The sequence below is a fragment of the Callorhinchus milii genome, unplaced genomic scaffold (assembly GCF_018977255.1).
Source record: "Callorhinchus milii isolate IMCB2004 unplaced genomic scaffold, IMCB_Cmil_1.0 Scaffold5, whole genome shotgun sequence".
Lineage (NCBI taxonomy): Eukaryota > Metazoa > Chordata > Chondrichthyes > Chimaeriformes > Callorhinchidae > Callorhinchus > Callorhinchus milii.
In genome coordinates, this window is record NW_024704746.1 from 15283099 (window position 1) to 15308059 (window position 24961).

A 24961-nucleotide genomic window follows, 5' to 3' on the forward strand; every position below is an offset into this window, starting at 1 on the left:
ACCTTGGGCAAGTTTCCTTACTTCACACACCTAATAATAATCCCTCCAAAAACCAAAAACAATAATAAATTGGTCATTTTCAATCTACGACTGTTTGTGGGACATTGCTGTGCGCAATTGGCTGCCGCGTTCGCCCACAAATATACAGTCAATTCACTTTACAGTGTGTTCTGTGAAGCGCTTTGGGACGTCCTCCCCACGTGAAAAGCGCTATATCAAATGCAAGGATTATTAATATTATTATTATTATTATTATCCCCAGCATTGCATTGGAGTGTCTTCTTAGACTATGTGATTCCAAGTCCTGACTTGGGGCTTGAACCCACAACCTTTTAATTGCAAAACTGAAAGCTGTCTGTACCGCACCCCCCACAAAAAAGGTGTAGATTAAATTGTGTAATGTATGGTTATAACCCAAGGGCAAAATTGAGTATTTTTAATACCTTGTAATAACATTTTTAATTCAGCAATTTTCATACAAAGGCTGACAAATGAATCTCCAGAGATGCATTAAATTGGATAACTGTGCAACAAACTGAGTTTGATGCACCACATCCAACCCTGTTTGGAGTTCAAGGTTGTACCGATTACTCATCACAATTGCACATTTGGGACACAGTTGTGTTGTGCTATGACTATTTTCCTGCACAAGGGAACAGTTATTGTAAATTATGCTGAAATAGCACTGACTGATTATCAAACGTGTTTATATGGTAACTCTATAACTTTCATTCAAGTATTTCATCTATCCCTCTGGTATGAATTAAAATTACCTTTCTTGCTCATCTCTTTCAGATAGCAAAGCCAAGCATGGTGCTTTTTATGAACTGTTCTGCTGACACAATGAAAACACGACTTTTCAAACAAAATCAAACAAGTGGCTGTGTTGATGATAGTGGTGAAACAATTATGAAACATATTGAAACCTACTACAAGGTTACAGCACCTATTATAGAACACTACAAAGGAAAACAACTTATATATAAGGTAAAACATCTTATGTTTAACAATTTCTGTTGAGTCACCTAAATAGAACCCGGGGAGATGTGAACTACTAAACTTGAAAGCATAAATCAATCTATATTTCATTGTATACATCTTATTCGGCATTTAAAATTAGGATTGTTTTCCCATTGATCAGTGAGTTGGTGACTTGGGGACAACAGTTTAAGTTACCAAAGAAGCTATTGTGGGAGAGATTAGGAATTTATTTTTACACAAAGGTTTGTGGATGCGGAATGCCTTATAGGGACTGGTGGTTGAGGTAGGATTCATAATAGTTTTCAAGAGGGAAATACTTATCTGAAACATATTTTGAAAGGGTATGGGGAAATGGCAGGTAAAGGGGAATAAACAGATTGCTCTTCGAAAAAGGCAGCTGACACGTTGAGCCGAATGGTCTTCTTCTCTGAATTAAAGTTCTTTGAGTGACAAAGTGTAAACTAGTGGTGGTCAACCTTTTTTGGATTTTTCTGGTTTTAATTTACATTTGTAACTAGAATCTAATCCCCTCTGTAAACATTGCTTTATACACCCATATAACAGTACATTCTACAAGGTTTTGAAGTAGGAAAACCATAATCCATCTTTCCTCTATGCTGTCTGCCAGTCAGCTAGAGAGACGGGTGCAATAGAGAGCCCACTGTGTCAGTTGCAGCATTGTACAATGACACAAAAATGGTCATCAGAATACTGCTTTGAAAAAAGATGGTCCCAAAAGTCTTCAGGGAGAGAAATACACATGCATTTGGCAGATTGCTGGAGGTATGCATACAGAATGCTTACATAGTGCACACCGTGAATCAGATTTCCCTCTTTGTTTTTAACAGATAAATGCAGAGGAGAACCCTGATGCAGTTTTTCTTCAGATCTGTGAGGTCATCGATTCCGTTCAATGAAGCAACAAAACCACAGCAATTAGGACATTTTTGGATGAACTGCTTTTGAAAGTTCATAGGTTGCAGCCAAGCCCAAAACAATTTGTGTAGATGTTGCACCAAGTTGCCAGATCATGAAAATGAATATGCATTGTAAGCACTTAATTGTACTATACTTTGTGTTTAAATGTAAATCAATTAGTGATCATTTACGCAAAAGGTCATTGTTGCAATGTTACCCATTCAAAGCAATATTGCAATACTGCAGAAGATTGTAATTTTAGGCATTATGTATGGTATGTTTCTTTCTCAATTTGAGTTTATATGTAAGTAGCTTTTAAAATATCTGTTATTTAAAACAAAGTTTTGTACAAAGATACATAGATCAATTGAGTTAAAATTTCGGAAGGCTTTGAATGTGTCAGGCACACAATATCCTGAAATACTTTGATTTATTCAAGTGTCTGAGAAAGTCAAGACAATAATGAATACAGTTGTAAAATAGGAGGACTGATAAGTTCAGTGCTCGATTGCAAAGGTCTCCTGATCATTTAATTCAAAAAGCAAACTCCAAAATAAGCTTCTAGCTAAGCAAAGGAAAACATTTTTGTGAAACATATGGAAATATTGTGCATCTCTAACAAGATACCCTTGAATTAGAATACATTAACCTGCAGAGAAAGAGTGAAGAAAAGGTATCTTGTATTTTCTCATGCATCATTAACCCAGCTGAGAAGTTGCAGGATACACTCTCAGGGCACCAAAAATAAATCGGCTTTGTAACTCACCACTAGAAATGATGGTTGACTCATTCTCGTATTTTTTTTCTCCCTTTGGGAAGTGTCAAGCCTCTGCTTGGCACACCAGTGACGAAAAGGAAAAATTCCCAAATGGGCAATCATTCATTGCAAACTCACATTCTACTCTCTGTACATCACGTTGGATCATGAAGATGCCATGCTCCCGTATAAAACATACATTTAGTTGGCATATTTAAACTGTTCTGCTATGGCTTGGAAATTATAAATGTATAAAAAAAACTAGGCTGAAATATTGTTCTACTTTTTCCTGCCATTGCATTATTCACCCTGAATTACCAAAAGCATGATCAATTCCTCATGTTGATGCCGAACAATTTATTTGACTTATTTATTTTCTGGTCAAGCAAAATGAATGTTTCATGAGGCAGTCAAATGGGACTGGGGTTGCTTCTGTGCCAATGCTTTTGATCACATGTACAATGCAATTGGCATCAGTTATTTTCATTATCTCTGACTGGATGTGATATACTTTTTTAAAATGTTACAGCAATTTTGGTGTTATAATTAGCAAGGGAAGGGCAAAACAACTCGGGTTCCAGCGACTAGTTGCCATCTAATGATGTCTGAGAAATGGGTTTGGGAAGATATTGGATGATGAAAGCATCAGTCTTGAATGTGATACTTTTTCAATATCATCCTCTGCATGCAGTAAATAAGTCTGCTCACACATGAAAACTTGGTCAGTTGCTTAAGTTATTGCTGGGATCCTTGAAAACATGCAAGAGAGTGACATGCTTCAGGTCAACAGATTAAAAGGGGAACGTTTGAGGAAGCTTTTCTTGGGACATTATTTTGCAGCTGCTTTTATACTGAACAAATGCTATATTTACCAATATGTGATTTATTCATTCTATAATTCAATTTCACTATAAAAGCGGCACAACTGAAGTAATGTTTTCCAATTCAACTATTGTTGCGGAGATAAGACAGAAGATTGCAAAAACTGATTTGCAAATTAGAAATGATTGATTACTTTGACTAATAAATGTCAATACTTTAATGCTTTTCAATCATATACCATTTTAGCAAAATATTGTTTTAAATTCTGTGAATAGACATGTTATTTGGCTCTGTGAATTTATCAAGCTAATTGTAAGGGATTCATTGTACAAAATCTAGTAAGATATGTTATAGAGATGTTAGCAGCAAAATATGTGTATTTTGTCATTCATATTTTGGTACTGTTCAAAAGATAAGTATGGATCACTTTGAAAAGTGAACTTGTTTCAACCCATAAAGATATTTGTTGCAAAGTGTAGTTGTTGATATTAGTTGCAAAGTGCTGTTGATTCACATTTAAGCTTTTATCAGTCTGTATCCAATTCTACGCTTTTAAACTACTGTTTAACAGCTCTTTGCTACTGTGAAAATTCCAGGTCATAATAAAGCATCTTCATCATTCTGCAAACGTAAGAGTTCAAATTCTGCACAGGTCTAATTGTAATAAAATTATTTTAAAAAATCTGTTGCAGTTCTTTAAAAATGATGTTCTGCATACATTCATAGAAATTCAAAGCCATGATTGGGCAAAAACATTAAAAAAAACAAAGAGACTAAGATCTGTCAGAAAATCTATGAAATTAATTTTCATCTTTTTAGTTCCTTGTAAATCTGCTTAATTAGGGCTCAGTCTAACCCTGAAAACATTGTTCTTCACTATCCGGTAAGCGAAGCCAAATGAACATTACAGAACTCAAAATATTGATTAAAAACGTAATATTCAGAAAATGAACACTGAACATTTCCTTTTAAATTTCTTCCTCTATCAAAAATATCTAGTAATACAGCAAAAGATAATCTGCTGTAGTGCAATGGTCACTTATTGGCTCTTGATTGTGAACTAAAGACACTGGAGATGGACTGTATACAAAGAGACTATTTCCACATGATTTTATTTCTCACAGTTGTCCTGACAGTTGTACAGATCTGTATAAGAACATATTGCATACACACAGATGAGGCCAAAAACTGAAACCGTACAAAAATGTTCTAATTGATGCACAACAACTACTAGTATAAAAGGACGCAAGTGAACTCTTGCTCATTGCTGACTAGTTTTGATCAATTGTTTAAATACATAGTAAAAATACAATCTTTCAGCAAATGGAGCTTGTGCAGACTACAAAAAGGGAATTAATTATAATACTTGATTATCTTTAGGCAGTTTTGTTAATGAGTTGTAGAGACAACTCTCATTTTAGGGGAAAGGGCTCTATTTAATTCTGAAGGAAGTGTGGGGTGGGGCGTATATAAAGTGATGTACACTGTTGCTACCACTGTACTTTTTCACCATATTTTGTACACATTACATAATCATCTTATAGCACATTACATCTAAAAACACTTTCACTGACAACTGAATGGTATTCAAACTTCAACTCATCAGCTTGTCGGGGAAACAAAGCCACAATTTTTCGATTTTCTCTTTGCCTCAGGTAGTGCTTCTGTTGCTCAGTGGAGGGGCTAATAGATAGAAGATGAAAGGTCTGCTAGATTAAGCAGCTGATTATGTTATGCAGGCTAGCACAGGATCATAACCAGGTCCAGAAATTTACTGTAGACCTCATTAGTTTAATAAATTCAATAGAATTCTTTCGTGGCTAAAACCTAGTCTTTTTTCCTGCAACAAATGACAACCCTTGTGCTGATAAAGACTATGAAACTACACAACGTGATAGCAATCTAATGTATTTTGTTGTTTCATAAATACTTGTCTACCGACATTTATCTACATCATATTATGATAACAGATCAGTCCTTGTCACAGAAACCATCTTACCTTTGGAATTAAATAACTAGGTTTACAGTTTGCACCCATTTTGTTTTCCCATCCTCTGCCTTCATCTCCAGGAGGTAATGAACGTACTGAGAGGACTCCAAAAGGCTTCTGAGAAAACCTTCTGGAAGTTAAGGAATGTTCAGCTGCTGTTGAATGACCTATAAGACTGTGGCAGCACAGAGCCACAGCTGATGAGGATGCCAGTGAAGTGGTCATCTGTGGACAGATGTTTTCGGCATAGCAGAACTCTTCCAATCTGTGCATGGAATTAACAATGGAGCCTTTGTAATGCAGTGATGAGGATCTCAAATCAATGGTTTTTCAACTGTGCCCTCTTGTCATCTGTTTGCAGGATAGTAGTTTGGATCAAGGTAGTTGTAACCGGTACTCTGAGACAAGCAGTAGTCTCTGTCCAGAAATGTTTCAACTCTGTAGATAGGCTCCAGCTGGTGATCACCTTTATGACTCTCTGTTTCATACAGGCTACAGAAATAGTAGAACAAAACAAAAAAAAGAAAAATTGGTAATTGGTAACCTTGTGGGATTTGAGAAAAAGATACTTTTAAGCCTCTGCCAATCAGAATTTCTGAATATTGTAAAATATAGACTAAATATACAGATCTTAATAGGAAATAATGATTAAAACTAATAAAGTCCAGACATTGCTGCATAATAAATATTTAATATTAGTAAATACTGTACATGCCTTGAGTAGCTGAAACACATTTGCTGAAAGTGAATCGCACAAGTCACACATGCTCGAATACTCATTTGCATTTTCAGTTGGTATTCAAATGTTTTGCATTTTCGGTTGGTAATCAAATGTTAGCTTCAAGTTCTATCACCCTTTCTAAGTGTGGGAGATTCAGAATTCTCAGTTTATAAGCATGTACCGCAAGACATATATTGTTTCAGATAGAATTAAACTAGCACCACTTTTGTGATGAAATGGTTAACAACATTTTGCCTACAAAACAACATGACATAAATCATGTCAAAATGTATTAGTGCATCACTTGTCCCTGACACAATTGTGACAAAAAATGGACCATGGCTCTTTTCTCTCCTGAAATAAAAAAAGCTTTGCTGAACACATTTTCAGGACAGTGCCCCTGTAAGACAGAACCCATCACCAGCTAAGGCCAAATAAAATCAATATTGAAGTAATTTACATATTACAACTCAAGTTACAGAATCTACTTTGCGCTGAATGTTTAAATATACATGAGTATAAAAGCAACAACCATTAATATTTTGTCAAGAATAGGAAAATGCAAATGCAGAATTAACAGCTATTAATAATTTTACTACAGAAACTGACCAAAATCCTTTTGGGCATTTTTCATTCTTTCAAACAGGTCGAGAATGTCCCTTTGATCAAATTTAAGAATAATAGCCTTGTTTCTTGCCTGCCAGCAAACATGCATAAAATAAACTGAATAATGCAGACTAAATTCAAAGATCTCCCCGTAACAATTTACAACATTTACATCGTTTGGTGAAAGAATAATGTTCAAAGTCCATCTTCTATTAAAATACAATCAGCAGAACCAAATATAAACATGAAGTACATTATCTAATGTTTCACACAAAATATCATATTTGTTGATATCTAGTAGCTGAAAACGCCAACTTTTTTATCTGATAATTATTTAGCATTGCAAGTCTCCACAGTCATGTTTACTTACCAGTCAGAACAACTGTCACAGAAATCTACTGAACCATCTGGTGGACAGTCCTGGCAATGCCACCGCACCCCAAGAATGGGATCTGTTCCGCAGTTGTCACACTATCAAAGTAAATCACAGAAGGGACGCAAAACATGGATTTATTATAGTACAATTAGATGCATGGCATTTATAACAATATGGCCTTAAGCAGTATACTCCAACTGATGACAGAATGGCAAGATAGCCCAGTTTTGTAACTGCATTTCTGAATAGTTAATGAATATTTAAAGATCTTTCTTTGTGAAGTTTATAAATAGCAATATTCCTTTTACTGGAGTGGAAGCACATTTTCTGAATACAGCTACACATCAAGTATCTATCCCTAAATGGGAACACAATTACAGATATGACAGGTGCAAGTGCTCATCAACCCGCTTCGAGCAAAAACACTAATTATGGATCGTTCTCTTACATAGGTTGACAATTAGCAGATTTACAAATCAATATTAAAATGGAATGAATTTTTGAATTAAAGTGAATGAATAAATGTAATGGAATTTTTTAACATTGCCACCAACGGTCATCGACCTGAAACGTTAACCCACTTTCCTCTATCCATAGATGTGGCATGACCACCTGAGTTTTTCCAGCTGAAATTGACGGCTTACTTCAGCTGAGATAATGCAGAATGGCCTTTCAAAATTCAAGATTCTTTTACATCTGAAGCTAAAATTTAATGTGGCTAAATGACATTTATGAAGTGAGTCAAATATTTTAATCCACCAATGTTTTCCATTACAGAATACCCCCAAAACCTCTGCTGCATAGTAAGCAACATTATTTTGTTTTTAAACTTACCTTAAAGCCAATATGTTGCACAAAACCACTTTCTGCTTGCATCTGGTCAAGTTTATGCTTTTTCATTTTTTTTAACCTTAGCAGCTCTTTGTATTCTGGTGTAAGTCGATAGGCAGGTGGAATGCTTTCATCATCCTGTGGAGAACAAAATAAGTAAAATAAAACGAGGCACTTTCACTCCATTAAAACGAAAAAAAGCATGAAACAAAAAAAGTCATCGGGCACTTTTATGGGTAATTACTGTCAAATATAGCGACTGGGTGCGCAGTCGAACATATTGTATCACTATAATTCCACAAACAGTTATGAGGTGAATTACCAATGTTACTGCCAGAATCTATAACTGAAGCAGAAAGCAAGTGGAATTAAACCCAACCAAAAGATTGTATACCTCACCCAATTCTTTTTAAACTGGTTATTCTTCTCACTGTTACAAAATGTACAACACCCATTCTCAAATAGTGAATTTATAGAAAGCAGCTAATTAGACTCCAGGTTAAAATCCATTTTATTTTTTGGCAGAAGGTAATTAACTCCTCAACAGGTGGTAATGAACATTGACTGAAATGTGAACAAACCAATTAACATGCAACAAAACTAATTCAGATCATGTTTGACTTCATCAAAGCTGTCACATCTGTTTTATTTGCTTCATGCACATTTAATCATTCATATTTGTAAAGTATCCAAAACAATTTGGTGTCAGTTTCATGGTTAAAGCGATAAGCGATTGTTCAGGAATAACTCACTGAGACTTCGCAGTCAGCAGAAGCATCCAGTTGACTGCTGTAGAAGCTACTCCTGTCATCTTCATCATCCATATACACAGGAGCTTGATGCGATGTCATGAAGGTTGATGGGCGGAAAAGGTGTTTATTGAGAGGATGCTGCTGCCTATTTGATGCCTTTTTAAAAAAAAAAAAACTTAGTCTCAATTATCTTGTTTCTACTATATTTCCAAATCTCCTATAATATAGTATAGCTCAATGATGAAACTGTCTAACATTAGAGATTATCAGAGGAAGGATTTGTGAAAAGGATGAGAAGTATAGAATTACATCTACACAATAATGTTGGGAACTTTTGTTTTTAAAATGTTGTTTCAACTTCCAAAGAAGAAGTTAAAAGGCCTGGCTCGGAGGCGTGTCTGTTCTTTTCTGTAGGAAATAAAACCAAAATGGAAGGAAAGGAGTTACAGTAAATACAACAGAAATGAAGGAATGGAAGAAAAAATAGAAACCACAAAAAAATAGATTGAAAAAGGAAAACAAGTGAGAAGCAAAGACACTGCAAAGAACAAAAGGAACACAAGATACAAGCATCACAGAATATAGAGTTGAATATTTCTAAAAGAGGATAGAAAACAGTTCATTATTTCTGTACTATTTTTCTTCATAATACATACGTATACAAAAATTGTAAATAAAGGAAAATCGATCATTTGGCATCTCTGCATTATAGTGCCTAATAATGGGCTATTCTAATTTATCACTGTAATAGATTTCTGATACTGCTATTTGATCCAGAACTTTTTAAAGTAAACCTCTTAGCTTTATCCGAGCATAAACAAGCAAGATATACAATTTTGTGAGTGTATTTGGGGCGAGTAGAGAAGAAGGGAGAGAGAATGTTACATTTTGAAACCTTCTCTGTGGAGATCTTCTGGTAATACGATTGGCACCAGGGTATCATCCCTCGAGGTGAAACACTGCTTTGAGAATACACTACATTGAGCCATTCAGCCAAGAACTGACCAGATTCATCACAATCATGGCATGCAAAATAAGGGTCAGACTGCCCTGCAACCTGAACTCACAGAAATACTTCTTTTTGCAGTTTTTCCTGTCATGTGAATTTATCTTGTTGCAAACTCAACGACAGTCCATTGCGACTACGTGCATTTTTCAGCAAACTAAGTCTTTACGTTTTACTTATTTTCACCCACAAAATATAATCACTCCACTTTACAGTATATTCTGTGAAGTGCTGTGAGACATCTCAAAGACGTGATAAGGCGTTATATCAAATACAAGGATTATTATTATTCTTAATCAGTTGCCTATTTATGATTTTTTTTTAAAAAGACATTCAAGAAATTCTTATTAAAACAGTGTGTAATAAGAAGGTCAAGTGGAAAGAATGAGAAATTAGTTTTCAAAAGATTAAAGAAGGTGAAAAATAATGGATTGTTTTCATGGCAAAGATTGCCCAAATGCAAATATTTATGGCACTTTTTCTCTAACTTTCAAAAGTAATCCTATAGTTTGATTAAAATTAGTTTTCAAAAGGTAGCCTGAGCTGTGAAAGTATACCTCCTAATGGATTCACCAGATGCAATACTATCAACAGCTCAACTGCACCATGAAGTAGTAGAATACCAGAACCAATAATTTAAAGCAAGATTATTTGCAAAATTCAAAGCAAAATCTTTGACTGCATCTTCAGCTACTTCCACCCCAGCTCGGCTCCTATTGAGTCTTTCTAAATTGCTTTGAGACTCTCTCTATGTGAAAGGCACTATTGAAGTGCAAACTGTTGTTTTTATTGTCTTCAAATTATGAGGCTTGATCAAAATGGTCAGATATATTTTCTGCTTAATCTGCAGCACACTGTTTAACTGTTTGCATTACCTTCTTAGAGGACAAATACAAGTTTGGAGTTCTTCCAGGAACAGGGATTCCAGCCTGAGCCAATTTAATGAAATACTTCTGCACCCTACTGGCAACCTGAGGTGAAACAGACACACTGTGAATCCATTGCATGAATTCTACCACATTCAAAATACCACATCACTATAATATTCCTCCTGATGCAGAAGGTGCTATAATAAATGTAATTTGTTGCTGTTCACAAAACTTACAGGATGGAGCAAAAACAAAATAAGAATTTTAATTGTGCTGCAATTATAAGCCATTTGATTTGCATTATATACATTATGGCATGCAGTAGAAAATATTTAGCATAAACACAGTTCTAGTAAAACTACAACAACAACAACAACTTGGATTTATATAGTGCCCTCCATGCCGGATGGCGTCTCAGAGCGCTTCACAGTAATGGATCCCGGGGCCGAGCCAGGGGGAGGGGGAGGAAGGTGACCAAAGGTGCGGTCGAAAAGAAAGGTCTTCAGCACAGACCTGAAAATAGGAAGAGAGGGAGCGAGGCGAAGGGAGTGAGGAAGGGAGTTCCAAAGCCTCGGGGCCTAGTGGCTGAAGGCACAGCCGCCGAGGGTGGAGCGGAGGACTCGGGGGACAAGGAGGAGGCCAGACATGGAGGAACGAAGGCAACGTCAAACATGATGCCTAGGTTGCGTACGGGTGTGGAGAGTTTTAGTGGGAGGTCAGGTAGGTGGAGGAGGTGAGAACCTTGAGATTTCAGACATTGACGAGAGCCAAAGAGTATGGCTTCCATCTTGTCAGCTGAAGGAAGTTTGCGCTCATCCAGCCCTGAGGTCTGACAGGCAGGCTGACAGAACATCAGGGGTCTGGGGGTCACAAAGAGGTGGAAAAATAAGAGTTGGGTGTCGTCCGCATACATGTGGAAATGTACCCCATGTCTGCGGATGACATCCCCAAGAGGGAGCATGTAGATCAGAAAGAGGAGGGGGCCAAGGATGGATCCTTGGGGTATCCCGCAGGTAACCGGGTGAGAGCGAGAGGAGAAGCCGTTTGTGCAGATGTACTGCTGGCGGTTTGTGAGGTAGGACTCGAACCAGGCGAGTATGGTCCCACTGGGGTGGATGACGGAGGAAAGGCTGTGGGGGAGGATGGCGTAATCGACTGTGTTGAACGCCGCGGAGAGGTCCAGGAGGACAAGGAGGCAGAGGGATGTCGTTTGTGACTTTCACAAGCGCAGTCTCTGTACTGTGGGCAGGACGGAAACTGGACTGGAGAGGTTCGAAGAGGGAGTGGGAGGAGTGATGTGCGCAAAGTTGAATGGCAACAACAGTTCTAGAAGTTTTTCTAGGAAGGGCAGGTTAGAAATAGGGCGGTAGTGGCTGGGGTTTGAGGGATCTAGGGAAGGTTTTTTGAGGAGGGAGGTGATAACAGCAGTTTTGAGGGAGGCAGGGATTGCTCCGGAGGAGAGGGACTGGTTGATCACGTCAACCAGTAGTGGGCTGAGGAGGGGGAGCTGGGTGACCAGCAAGTTGGTGGGGAGGGGGTCGAGGCAGCAGGTGGTGGGTTTCATAGAAGTGATGGTAGGTAAGCTGACATCAATTAATTTAGTATTTGCCGAAATGAATCACATTCAAGACAAGTATATTAAATTACTGAAGCAACTACCTGCTTGGCAGTTCGGCTGCCTAGTTCATCTGCTACCTTCTGCCAGCGACGTGTTTCCACTTCTTCTGGTGGGTATTTAAGGAGCAGTTCCTCCAATCTTTTCTGAAAAAGTATTTTTTTAAGTAATAATTAACAATACGAAAGTGCACAATTAAGGTCTTTAAGCAAGCCAATCTTTACTAAGTCACTCTAAAAAAAAATGCTTGTGTATGATTTTGTATTTAATCTTCATTTATATTATCATCTCCATTACTGCATTCTTTTTAGTACCAACTACTGTTAAACTTCTGCACACACCAATAATATTTTCTGTTTTATAACAACTCATAATTCCAAACACTTAAAATGAGCTTTCCAATCTATTGTATAAATTCAAACTTGGATGGAGATTGGTAGTTACAAAGATTCAGTAAGGCATTTCATTAATTTCTGTAAAATATTAATCCTTGCATTTGACATAGAGCTTATTATGTCTTCGAGGCGTCTCAAAGGCAAATAAATGTTGGGCTAAAATAGATTCACAGAACCCACAGCTAGATAGACACTTCTGATTCCTACATCCTTGTGTTCATTTTGCTCTGCAATTATACACTGGAAAGCTTACCTGTTCTTCTATACTCCACAGCTGGTTATAGGTTTCTGATTTAGAGTCATCACAAATCCGTCCTCTTATTACCTGAAAATGTTTCATGCAAGAAATAAAAATGAAATATCAAATGTATAGCATTAAAACCAACACTCAAACCACAATTAGTAAAGGGTCAGTAGTTGTTTTATAAAAGGAATATCCCCTGTACAGTGGCTCCTTCACATAGGAGCTCTCAAGAAAAAGCAGAACCAAGACATTTTGGCACAAGGATTAAATAGGTGGTGAATTACTCCAATTGTTGACCCAAATAACACTTCATAGCAATAGAAAAATGAAACATTATATTCTAAAATTTAAAACTACTTTTCAAGTTATCTCCTCTAAATACATCAGGCCAAAGGCCATCACAGAACATTAATAGTTTCTAAGACAACATATTAGGGGAGGGTCTTTTTTGCTAATCATACAATGGAGATGTCACACTCTTAGAATACTATTATCTATTGGGTAAAAAAATAGCTGTCTTCACTATGCTCCTGAATAGAGCACCCTCTAGTGCACAAACATGACATTTCTATATCTCTTTCAGGTTTTAGATTATTTTAAGAAACCATGGATAGCAGAAGATAGGTTCTTACTGAAGGTGCTCTTCGAGGATTGTTTCAGACCAATACTGAATTTAAATCCTAATATTTTCAAGGACTGACTGTCATCAGATTTTTTTAAACATTATACTGGTTTTACCTGTGTGCGACTGTTTGTGGCCATTACCTCTGGGGTATCACTTGAAGGCAACGTTGAACAGTAAAAAGAAGAAGACGATGATGACTCCCCATCTTTCTTGGAATCAACAGGACTTTTTGGTCTTAGAGGTAATCCTAAATCAGGCAACAAAAAGTGGAGTACTAAATATATAATCAAATTTGACCAAAATATGTTAAATTTCTGTGTTGTTTGTTTTGATTTGTTGTAAATTACTTAAGATTAGTTTAATTTAAATAATTCAACATTTACTAGTTAATAATAAATGTGCAAAATAAATACTATTCAATACCTAGAACTGTATATTTATACTTACTTTTGTCAAAGATTAACTTTAGCCTTCTTGTGTTGTGTTTCTTATTTCTGTATTCTTTCTCAAAATTGCCAAGGCCAGATGTATAGTGATCCCATGGAATCTGAGGCAGCTGAACAACTCTTTGTGAACATGGAAGCTCCATATCAATCTGTAGTAAAAGCAAAGGTTCAATTAGTACCTTCCCACATATAGATTGTTAAGAAATAAGGATGAAATTATGCTGTTAATATGGAGAAGGAATAAAGTGGGAAAAAGAAAACATGGCTCTGGAAAATCCAAGCTCATAGATGAGTCAGAAAGTAAACTATCCACTACATCACAGATAGTAGTCAGAGAAAATTTGATGGCCATGAATGCATCTATGATGGAGGACACATAAACTAATTTGCTTAGAAACAAACAGTATCAGACCCTATCTACGCCATTCAAGAAGTCCAAGGCAATGACAAGTCAAATAAACATTTTTCAAGGGTAGACTACCAGAAGTGAATAGCAATAGACATGGTGGCCACCAGCAGAAAGCCCATGCTGAAAAACAAATACTGGCATGATAATGGATGAAGCCTCAAATGCCCACAGCGATAAATAATATTCAGGAGCTTTTACCACTTTTGAAACTACAACATACAAAGGTAGTAGGGAGAAAGTTTGATAAGCAAGATGGAACAACTAATAGGAAGAACATGAGCAAGCAAATTCCAAGGAGTGGTAAACGGAATACATTTAATAATAATCGTTGCATTTGATAATAATAATCCTTGCATTTGATATAGCACCTTTCACGACTTCTAGACGTCTCAAAGCGCTTCACAGAATAGACTGTAAAGTGAATTGGCTGTATATTTGTGGGCGAAATGCAGCAGCCAATTGCGCACAGCAGTGCCCCACAAACAGTCGTGGGTTGAAGTGACCAATTTATTATTGTTTTTTTTCTTGAGGGATTATTATCAGGCATGTAGAGTAAGGAAACTTGCCCAAGGTTTCGCCCTGCTGGGAATCGGACCCAGGTCTCTCGCTTGCGAGGCGAGCGCTCTAACCACTGAGCTACAGGACCCCACAATATGGACGATATATTAATATAGTGCCTATAATAATAATAATAATAATCCTTGCATTTGATATAGCGCTTTTCACGTCAGGAGGACGTCCCAAAGCGCTTCACAGAACACACTGTAAAGTGAATTGACTGTATATTTGTGGGCGAACGCGGCAGCCAATTGCGCACAGCAATGTCCCACAAACAGTCGTAGATTGAAAATGACCAATTTATTATTGTTTTTGGTTTTGGAGGGATTATTATTAGGCGTGTGGAGTAAGGAAACTTGCCCAAGGTTTCGCCCTGCCTGGAATTGAACTCAGGTCTCTCGCTTGCAAAGCGAGTGCTCTAACCACTGAGCTACAGGACTCCACTGTCAACGTCAAAACGTCTCAAAGATCTTCACAGGTAATTGCTAATTGCTGTCATGTATAACCTATGCATTTGTAAGCAAACCTGCAGCAGCCAATTGGCACATGAGGTATCACAAATAGTCATTAAGTGAATGACCAAGTTATCTAGGATCATTGGCCAGAATACTGGGAGAAACACCCATTTCTTTTTCAGTAATGCTTTGGGATCTTTAATATCCATTTAATTAGACTCACGGAACCTTGATATAATGCCTCAACCAAAGACCAGCAACTCCGACAATGCAATCCTGCCTCAGTGTGGCACTGGGAGTACAAACAAGACTTTCAGCTCAAAATCCAAATTTGGGGATCGAACCTACAACCTTCAGACTCAACTGATCCAGACTGACATCCACGCCTGGGATTAGGATAGATATCATAATGCACTACATTTTGTTGCTCAATTACCCACTTAATACTTTATCTAACTAGTGCCTGCTTTCCATAGAATGACCAAGTGTGTGGTTAAGACAGACAACTCAAATCATTACCAACCTTTTGTTGGAGATTTTCTACAAATGTAATAGGGTCCTTGAGTGCTTCCTTTTGGTGTTTGCTTAAGTTTTCCAGGTCCTGAACAGCCTGAGCTCGTTGAGCTTCTAGTACAGCAATGGTCTGCAGCAGCCTCTGGTAACTGAGTAAAGGATAATTCAGGACAAATCATTATACACACCAAAGGCAAGCTATAATTGAGAGAAATGGTCGTCTCTTAAATAGGTCTGAGAAAGAGCTGAAACTTCCCAGTAAATCTGCAGGAAATCACAACTAGTATTTCAACACCATTTGGGGTGGTTCTTCAAAATGGCAATGTGAATGGCCAGATTAATGCAGTAGAGGTGCTGATGTGAGGTTTTAGAAAGCATACTGTTGGGCAAAGTAGTGATTAATTTATCCCACACTGAAAACATGTAACACTTGAATCTTAAAAGCTAACAGTGAATGACAAAAGTACAGAGATGATCCATTTTAGCACTGGCAACCTTCATCTTCATGCACACAAATTAAAAAATATTTTGTGATAACCTAGAAATCCTAAAAATATTCCAAATCACCAAAGTATGGTCACACATGAATCTGTTTAGCATTACACTTTTGAAACAATAATAAGGAACCCCACCAGCAACAAAAAGGAATTGGAAGAATGATATTCTCAGTTAATACAGGATTAACATTTAAAAGCTACTTGGATTTGCAAAAGTATTTCTCTTCTATCAATATATAAAAGAGTTAATTCTACCATGGTGAAAAACTTCTCTGGTAAACTGTATTTTTTTTAAAAAAGCAAAATAAGAATCAAATTTCCAGATGGAGCAGACGTTTATTTGAGCAAATAACTTTCACATCTTTCCTTTATATATTTATTCTGCCTAATGCTTACTAGTCAATAATCTACTGAGCTACTAAAGTTTTGTATCATGTTTGTCTTCTACTACAACAAATAATAAAAATAAATGTACAATATATTCAACTTTCCTAAATATGTATATCAGAGTAGAATTTGTTTTTTAAAGTCTAACAATGGATTTTTAAAATAGAAGTTTATGAGTCTACAATCATTTTAACCAACATCCCAATGTTATTGTTTGAAGCAGTCAGTTCCTAATTCTACATTGCTTGATGGGGCACGATACGTTACAGTGCAATGTGGTGTGGGTTTTATGGATGGCTATGGAGCAATACTAGTAAAAGACTGGGAATCAGTCATCTATCTAAAATTTTGGACAAAGATTCTGCTTACGATAAAGAAACTCAAAATAAGCAAAATATTTACAAAACATTTAACTTACTCAAACAAAAATTACAATTATAAGCATATACACAAATTAAATAATTTGACAAACATTCATATAAATATTCGATTTTGCAGGATTAAAAACAAACTAACTTGCTCAATGCCACACAAGGGTTAAAAAACATGTCCAAGAAACATTTAGCAAGTAAACAAATACTGTGGGTTCAATCTTTTCACAAGGTTATCATGCATTGCCTTGGTAATAATATTCCAAACACTTATAGTTTTGCTTATAGCTAGTTGCTTCTTCATAATTTCAATTAGACATGAATTATTTTGGACCTCATATTTAACGACCAGAAGAATGCATAGTTTCAAACCACACTATAAACCCTTTGGAAACATCCTCAAATACAATGCTTTTAGGCTTTAAAGTCTGGAAGATAATATCAACTATATTCCTAAAGCTGGGAATGTCAAACAAGAGGCTGAGTGACAGACTGTCATTTCATCTCTGACTGAAATCCTATCGAGTTCACCGTCAATGAAATTTTTGCAAGTGGAGAAAAATAAACAAGCTGTATTGAGGAGTATGTACATACAAAAGCACATGTAGAAAAACCTATAATAATATACAAATATATCTCTATTTCAATAAGCATTCAGAAATTACTTAGTTCAACTTAGTTCGACATGTTGATATTGTCTGTCAATTATATTAATAATTATAATGCATAACATCTAAAGCAGAAATACAACTACATAAGAAAGTGGGTATTTTTCCAGACATGCATGATAGCAGACATTATTTGTTAGCATGCATCCAACAGGAAATGAAACAACAATTGCTTTCCAGCCATAAACATTGAACTCCGTCTTCTCCAAATATTTTCTCACAAATTCTGAAAACGATTTGCTAGACATTTTACCACACAGAAAATACACATCTAATAGAGCTCAATATCTCACTCCAAGTCTTGCCAGTTGTTAACTTTTGGGGTGGGGTGGGGCTGGGGGGGGGGGCAAGTGAAAGGAAATAAGAGAAGCCCTTCTATAACTCAACAGCTTATTATCTGATTTTTTTTAAGCTTTACCACATCAGTGGAGCTACTGAACTTGAATTCTTGACCACACAATAAACCATTAGGTCAGTGAGGAAATAAATACTGACCCAAACTTTCAACAATGTACACTGCTTGAATTCAATGTTGATTTTTCACCATCAAAATTCTAATCTGGAAACCATTGAATTCAGATCCCCAAATATTTCTCTGGCATCCTCTAATATGTACATGATACTAAGCCAACTTTTTTTTTACTTCATATTCAATTAATTCTGAAGCAGAGTTAGATTTATTGAATTGACTTAGACTTCCAAGCAGTCTAGAATTTTTCAATTGTGCAAATGAATTACAGTGAATCTAAAAGGTCAAACCAACCTGAACTCCTGAAAGGTTAACTAAGGTCACATAATACCTTTATTAAATACTAGAGATACACGTTGCAGTTACGCTTGCAACCACGTTGCAAACAGTCATGGATTGAGTGACTACCTGCCATACATGTGCGATGATCTTGTTTAGGTCATAGCTCATCAACGATAGGAGTGCCCCATAAAAAAAATATATGCCCATCACACTCGCTCATGCAAGATCTTTCCGATGAGGTATAATTCATGTCTCTACGTCAATCGGTTATTGCGTTATTGGCAGACAGACACCTAGACAGACACATAGACAGACATTTTGTCCTTATTAATATAGATTATCTTTCCCCAGATTCTCACCACCAATTGTACGATTTCACTCCTCCGTGAACACCCTTAAAACAGGAACAATTAACTAGAAAAAAATGTTGGGAACTTTTTTCCTCAAAGCCAGACTTAATTTCAAAAGAAATAGTTGTTATCATCACTGTGCAGTTACTTTTTCTGATTCAATGTCTGTGCTTCCAATGTTTGCTAGTTGAGGTGTATACAAATTCCTTACACTGTAATGTCTTATTTTGGATGTTATCTTAGATTTGACTGTCACTCCAGTTCCCAATAAGCATGCTTTCATCCATATCATTTTCAAAAACTCAAATTGAACACAATTCTCACAAATCCAGCAACTCTATTTGGAGGCCACCAAAATATAGTGTGGGAAAAAATACCTTGCCCTGAGCACTGGTAATGTTTTCCTTAATACCTGGATTGTCATTACTGCATTTATAGCCCCCTTATTTGAAGAAATATGTAAGCAGACAGGGAGATGCAGTAACCAAATTTCAGTTATCAATACACAACTTACATTAATCCAAGATTACTACCACATAAAGCATTTTTGGGAAATACGAAATGAAGAACTGTAGAATTTCATTTCTTGTCTTCAGTGCTGTTGAAGGATCAGCTTTGAGAATTTTGTTACATCTACATCATTTCCAGCAAACATCAAAATATAAGCTTTTAGAGAAATGTTTAAATGCTTCTTGTTGCATAATGGATAGATACTGTTGATCTATAGCTAGATTCTTTTTAATTGAAGAGAGAATTAACTAAATAATGTTCAAAGTCTTATTTATAATAATTTAACTTGAGTCTTCTTGATAAATGGCACAGCAAGCCAAATGAATATCAAACTTTCATGGCAAAAGGGATGAGTCAAGGATCCATCCCGCAGAGGCACGAGCAGAATTATTCCATCATTTGTAGGTTTTTCTTTTGTTTCGTTATTAATCTCTACTCTTACTGTGTCACAACTCCTGCAATTGTAGGCAGTTTGCCTTTTTTAAAAAAAAATATTTTAGTGCTGGGATGGCCCTGTAACATTGATTTTGTTTGTTGTATACTTGGAAGTATAAAAGTTGCTGGCTAATCATTTGCTGGTAGGCATAGATAGGTCTGATGAAGGGTCATGTATAAAATGTCAACCTATTTTTTCTTTTAAATGCTGAATGACTGGCTATGGATTGCCAGCATTTCTGTTTGGATTATAGCTTTGTTTAGTCGCTTGTTTGTGAAACAACTATCAAACAGTTAATTTTGCCATTCACCCCTCTTTTACGGCATGGCCTTCTCAAATTACTTACAGAACTATATCAAGTTTTATTCACACATTTAAGGAATTCAGAACTTGCCAGTCTTGAACAAAATGCTTAACAGTGAGTTTCTAGGTTTTAAAAGATGAATCTGGTTTAAATCATTTTCTGCATTTTGTTGCTTAAAATGCGTCTCCAAAATGTTTGATGCTCATGATGTTCAAGAAAGGTTGTCTCTCATTATGTTTCTTATTTCATGTAGAAATTGTACTTTTTGATGGATTTGAATCAAATTACTTGAGAAACTTTTCAATGACCTATTAAAGGATAAGTGTTATCCATCCGTTAATGGAAAACACAAGTACTCACCAAAACTGGCAGTTTCTATTTTTCTACAGTTGATGAAGATCCAAGATAGAGTTCCAAAACATCCTGAAGCAATCGTACTTCGACACCACTGAAGATTATAAAAACTTCTTAATTACGGAGAATTGTCACTGTTCGAAGCAAAGCTCTCTTACGCCATGTAAAACATTGAATCAAATTTAACCTACTTATATTGTTAGTAGAGTATTAGTTATAAGATTATACAGATACAAAAAATATTTATTGTGTGACAATAATAAAATTTAAATTTGTTTTGTGTGGTCCTCTATTTAACAAAATATATTAATACTCTACTGGCAATATGCTGAAGTTCTTTAGTTCCGGTATTTGTAACACTAACGTACATCAAGAATACTCAAAGTGCTAAATATTAAAAAATCAAGGAGGCAGTGGTGATACTTTGGCAAAAAAATGGATTTTGTACTTAATAACGAGAAGCGTTTTTGCAGCCGACTACATTGAATCAATTTCTTTCATAACTTTTCATACAAAATATTTTTTGTATTACTTTACAGAATCTATTCTATCTCACCACTTACTGTAAACGGTTTTCAATTACATTAGATAACGTAATTTTTTCGAATAATTCACTCAAGCACCTTTCATTGTTGACCAAAAAAAAACTCATCACAAGAAACCTAAAATCTCTACCTCATTAGATTTCTATATATTTACAACACAGAATGGTGGGCTCCGAAACTACCAGAATTGTTCGTAATACATTCAGCATAGTCAAGTAGCAACTTACATATTCCAGTTTCAAAAGGTTGGCTTCTTAGTACAAATTGTCAAATAATTATTATTTTAAAATGAGCACTTACCTGGTTTTGAAAGCTTGCTTCCCCATAATTCACTTTTTTTCCCCAAAAAGGTATAAACATTTTAGCTTAAAACAAATAAAATTGCTTCCAACTAGTCTAAGCTCTTCAAACTATGATAAATATTGTGTTTTTTGTATTCCAGAAACTCTCAGATCTTGGTCTCTGCAAGCCAAACCATAATGTAACTAGACTATTGTGAAATCGAAGACAATAATTCCCTCTTCCTCAACACATAATTAACACTTCCTTATTGCTAACTCAACTGAAAAATGCGTAAATCCTAGATTAGGCCAAAGGGGACTACAAGACAAAACCATTATGTGTTCCTCTGAAAACAGATGAGATGTAACCCAATAGAAGACTTTATTTTTCGCAGTGGGTGGTTACAAATCACAATTTTTCTTCCTCTCTACAGACTACAAAGACATTAGCAATCAGACATGCACTCCCAATCATTGTGAAACTTCTAAGTAGAAAATAAAAATTAAGACAACAGCATTGCTCTTCAGAATGAAGAAGGAAGTGCATGTCATCACAGAATATAGATGCCCTGCAAGGGAACATGTTCAGTAATTCACTAAGTATGTAATACAGCTCAAGTTTTGAAGGCTTTAAATGTACGTTTTTAACTCCAGTCCATTTGGGGCTACTAGAACACTGCAAGGAAAGAACTAATGTCTTCCAATTAAATATGTGATTACCATGAATAGAAATCAGAGCACCTACGCAAATTAAAATCTGGACAATGGCTTGCTTATCTTTGAAACAGATCCTAGAAACCACATAAAATGTCAAGAGCATTCAATATCCATTAAGACAAGAGCTAAGAAATGTTAGCATCAAAAGAAACAAGCTTCAACATTTATGTTTTAGAACTCTGATCTTAAAACAGCATAATTTAGAAATCTATACTACCCCCCACTCCTCCCCCCAGGATTTTAGGTATCTGGAATTGATACCTAGCTAGACCAGGTCCAAGGTGGAAACATCAGAAAAGGAAATCCACGGGCCAGTGCCCGTGTAGACTGCTGCCTGCCCACTCTGCTTGCCCACCCCCCACCCCCTCACCATGCTCGCTGGCCTTCAGTGGCCCGGGATATTTTTTTTATCACTCAGTTTGAATCCTGCGATCAGAAGATTGCTTATTCACTATCTTCTGCTCGCAGAGTTCAAACAATTACAATGCCGCTACTGGCATTTTCCTGCCCTGAAAAAAAAGACAAGACCGAATAAAGCCGGTAGCAGCATTGCAATTACACTTAGCTGGAAATTCTGGCTTGCCAGATTGGATCTCTCCAATTAGTACGGCTAGTCGGAGATTTATTTTATATTATATCCAGTGTTACCTTGAAAACAATTAATTGTCATAAAATTGGTGCGTTAAGAGAATAGACAAGTCAGATTTGAATTTCTTAGTCAACTCAATCAACAGGACTATGAAAGTACATTTCATGCAGAATAGCAGATACATTACATTTGGCAAAGAGTTTGTAACTTACAAAATGGCAAGTGGCCAAAGAAAATGTAGGTTTTAGAAGCATGAAGCAAATGACCATACCCTAAATACATGTATTCTATCATTTTAACGATTTAAAAACATTTTAAAGGCAAGGAGTTTTACAAAAGTAGCTTTGTAGAGGAAAATGTTCCATCTAGTTTTGTTCATGCCAAGAAATTGACCCATTTAGTGCCGTTGCCATTAGTAACCATTGATGAGATTCTTTCAGAATGAAAGGCATGCTCACAGAATCTTCATTTTCAAGACAGAACAAGCTGAAGTAAGCATAATGCTTTTTTGTACTATACAAATAAAACAAATCAAAATGCCATTTATTCAGTTCTTCTGTTCCGGGAAAATAAAAAAAAATCATATTCCTGCACGAAAGTGGAAAATACATTTTCTTACATTTGCTCTGCTTAGAGAAAAGGGTAAAAGACAAGTTTCAACATCAACAACCTCACAAACTTTGTTAATACCTTCTAATTTGTTTGAAGTCTTACTCTGAAATGTGGGTGATTTATTATGTTATTGGGAGAATGAATGCTTGAAGCAGCATAAGTGGACCATTTTGCTTAGTACAACTGAAATGCTATTATATATCTAAAGCACCACAATGGAGCTATGGTTGGTCTGGGAACAAAAAGTAAAAAAGACCAATAGAAAGCATCGTCTTCAGAAGAAACAACACAATGCAACAACAAATTACATTTGTATAGCCCCTTTCACATCAGGAGAACGTCCCAATACTTCATAGATTCTACCCATTACCACTGAAGAGACTCCAGTCTTACTATTTCTGTAGTCCTTTTCAAACAATGCTGATATTCACACATGAAGTGATTTTAAAATACAGTAGTTCAGTAAGTAGACACTCATTTAGTAATATGACATGCAAACCAGGAACGGTCAGCTGCTGTGGTGTGCTGATTAACTGTCTCCATCACAATAACAGTGAGAGTGGGAGTAGGCACTAAACTGGTCTTAACTATTAAGCTGTGCAAAGAGTGCTCAATGCCGATTGCTATCATGGAAATAGTTTGTGTTTGGTTATCGGTAAGACAGGGTTTGGAATGAGTTTATGATGCCACCCATGACTCACAGTACAAGCTGTAAAGAACAGGACTTGAGCAGCAATGGAAAGATTTCCAGCACCTATGATTCCATACTCCCAAGTGGGATTATTATCTTCTGGAACTGAGGAGGAAAACGCAAATTTTTCAACTCTCATTATGTTGGACAGATTCAAATACAGCAAGTATGACAAACAGACTTATTACTAGCTTCTTGTGTCAGACATTTAAACAGATAAATGCTTTACTGCAAAACAAACCAGAATCCCTGAAATTGGCTTAACTACTACACATGTTCACGTTTTCATGCTTCAAATGAACTCAAAAGCTTACTTTTCCAACTACATATTTTCAGGATCCTATTTTTGGTTGTATTTGCATTATTATTTTGATGCATCTAATATTAATAGTGACCAATTGTCAAGCGAAGTGAGTACCACTAACTATCTAAATACATTGGACAGCAGATATCTTAATACAAAAAAATGGATTCAGAATAACTATTTATAAACGTTATTTCTTTTCAGTGAAACAGGAATTTAAATCAAGCACAATTCCTTTCAATCAGTTTACGACTAATGTCAGCATTCTTCCCAACAAACTAAATTTTCTCAACAGCAACACTAAATGACCTAAGTAGAGCTTAGAGAGACATGCCTCAAGCACAAACCAAGTCAATAATGCTACAGTAATGTTTGCAATTAATTTTGAAGGGGGTGGGGGAAGAAGAGGGCATTATTACAGTTGAGTCCACACTACTAGATAAAGCGAGTGGCAAACGATTTTATTTTTTCTAATTTGTCAGATAGACAATTCGTTTCTTCATTTTTGACAAAATGACCAACTTCCATGTCGTCGGGATCACTAGGCTGCTGTGCAAAGGAAGCTATGCTGAAAGCCAATTCCTTTATGCTGCGCATGCTCAGGAAGCCATGTCAATGGTGACCTGATGACCTGGAAGTGGGCAATCTTCGTAGCCTAAAATAATTATCATCAATGAAGATTTATTTTCATTGGATTGCAGAACA

At 36.2% G+C, this 24961-nt stretch overlaps 2 protein-coding genes across 4 annotated transcripts in view; one reads left to right on the forward strand and one right to left on the reverse strand.

The window, feature by feature from the left end:
* ak5 (adenylate kinase 5) overlaps positions 1 to 3683 on the forward strand; it is a 35462-nt gene extending 31779 nt beyond the window's left edge. The window contains exons 13-14 of the mRNA XM_007887262.2: positions 796 to 987; positions 1830 to 3683. Coding sequence (XP_007885453.2) covers positions 796 to 987; positions 1830 to 1898 — 261 coding nt within the window. The 3' untranslated portion in view covers positions 1899 to 3683. The remainder of the gene's footprint in view (positions 1 to 795; positions 988 to 1829) is intronic.
* An 890-nt stretch (positions 3684 to 4573) lies between these two features.
* zzz3 (zinc finger, ZZ-type containing 3) overlaps positions 4574 to 24961 on the reverse strand; it is a 34305-nt gene continuing 13917 nt past the window's right edge. For 2 of the 3 annotated variants that reach the window (XM_007887259.2, XM_007887260.2), the window contains exons 3-12: positions 15900 to 16038; positions 13956 to 14103; positions 13622 to 13755; positions 12893 to 12964; positions 12289 to 12390; positions 10636 to 10731; positions 8755 to 8910; positions 8006 to 8140; positions 7166 to 7266; positions 4574 to 5960 (exon numbers count right to left, since the gene is read on the reverse strand). In XM_007887259.2, the coding sequence (XP_007885450.1) occupies positions 5816 to 5960; positions 7166 to 7266; positions 8006 to 8140; positions 8755 to 8910; positions 10636 to 10731; positions 12289 to 12390; positions 12893 to 12964; positions 13622 to 13755; positions 13956 to 14103; positions 15900 to 16038 (1228 nt within the window). In that variant the 3' untranslated portion in view covers positions 4574 to 5815. The remainder of the gene's footprint in view (positions 5961 to 7165; positions 7267 to 8005; positions 8141 to 8754; positions 8911 to 10635; positions 10732 to 12288; positions 12391 to 12892; positions 12965 to 13621; positions 13756 to 13955; positions 14104 to 15899; positions 16039 to 24961) is intronic. The other variant, XM_007887261.2, reaches the window with a different exon arrangement.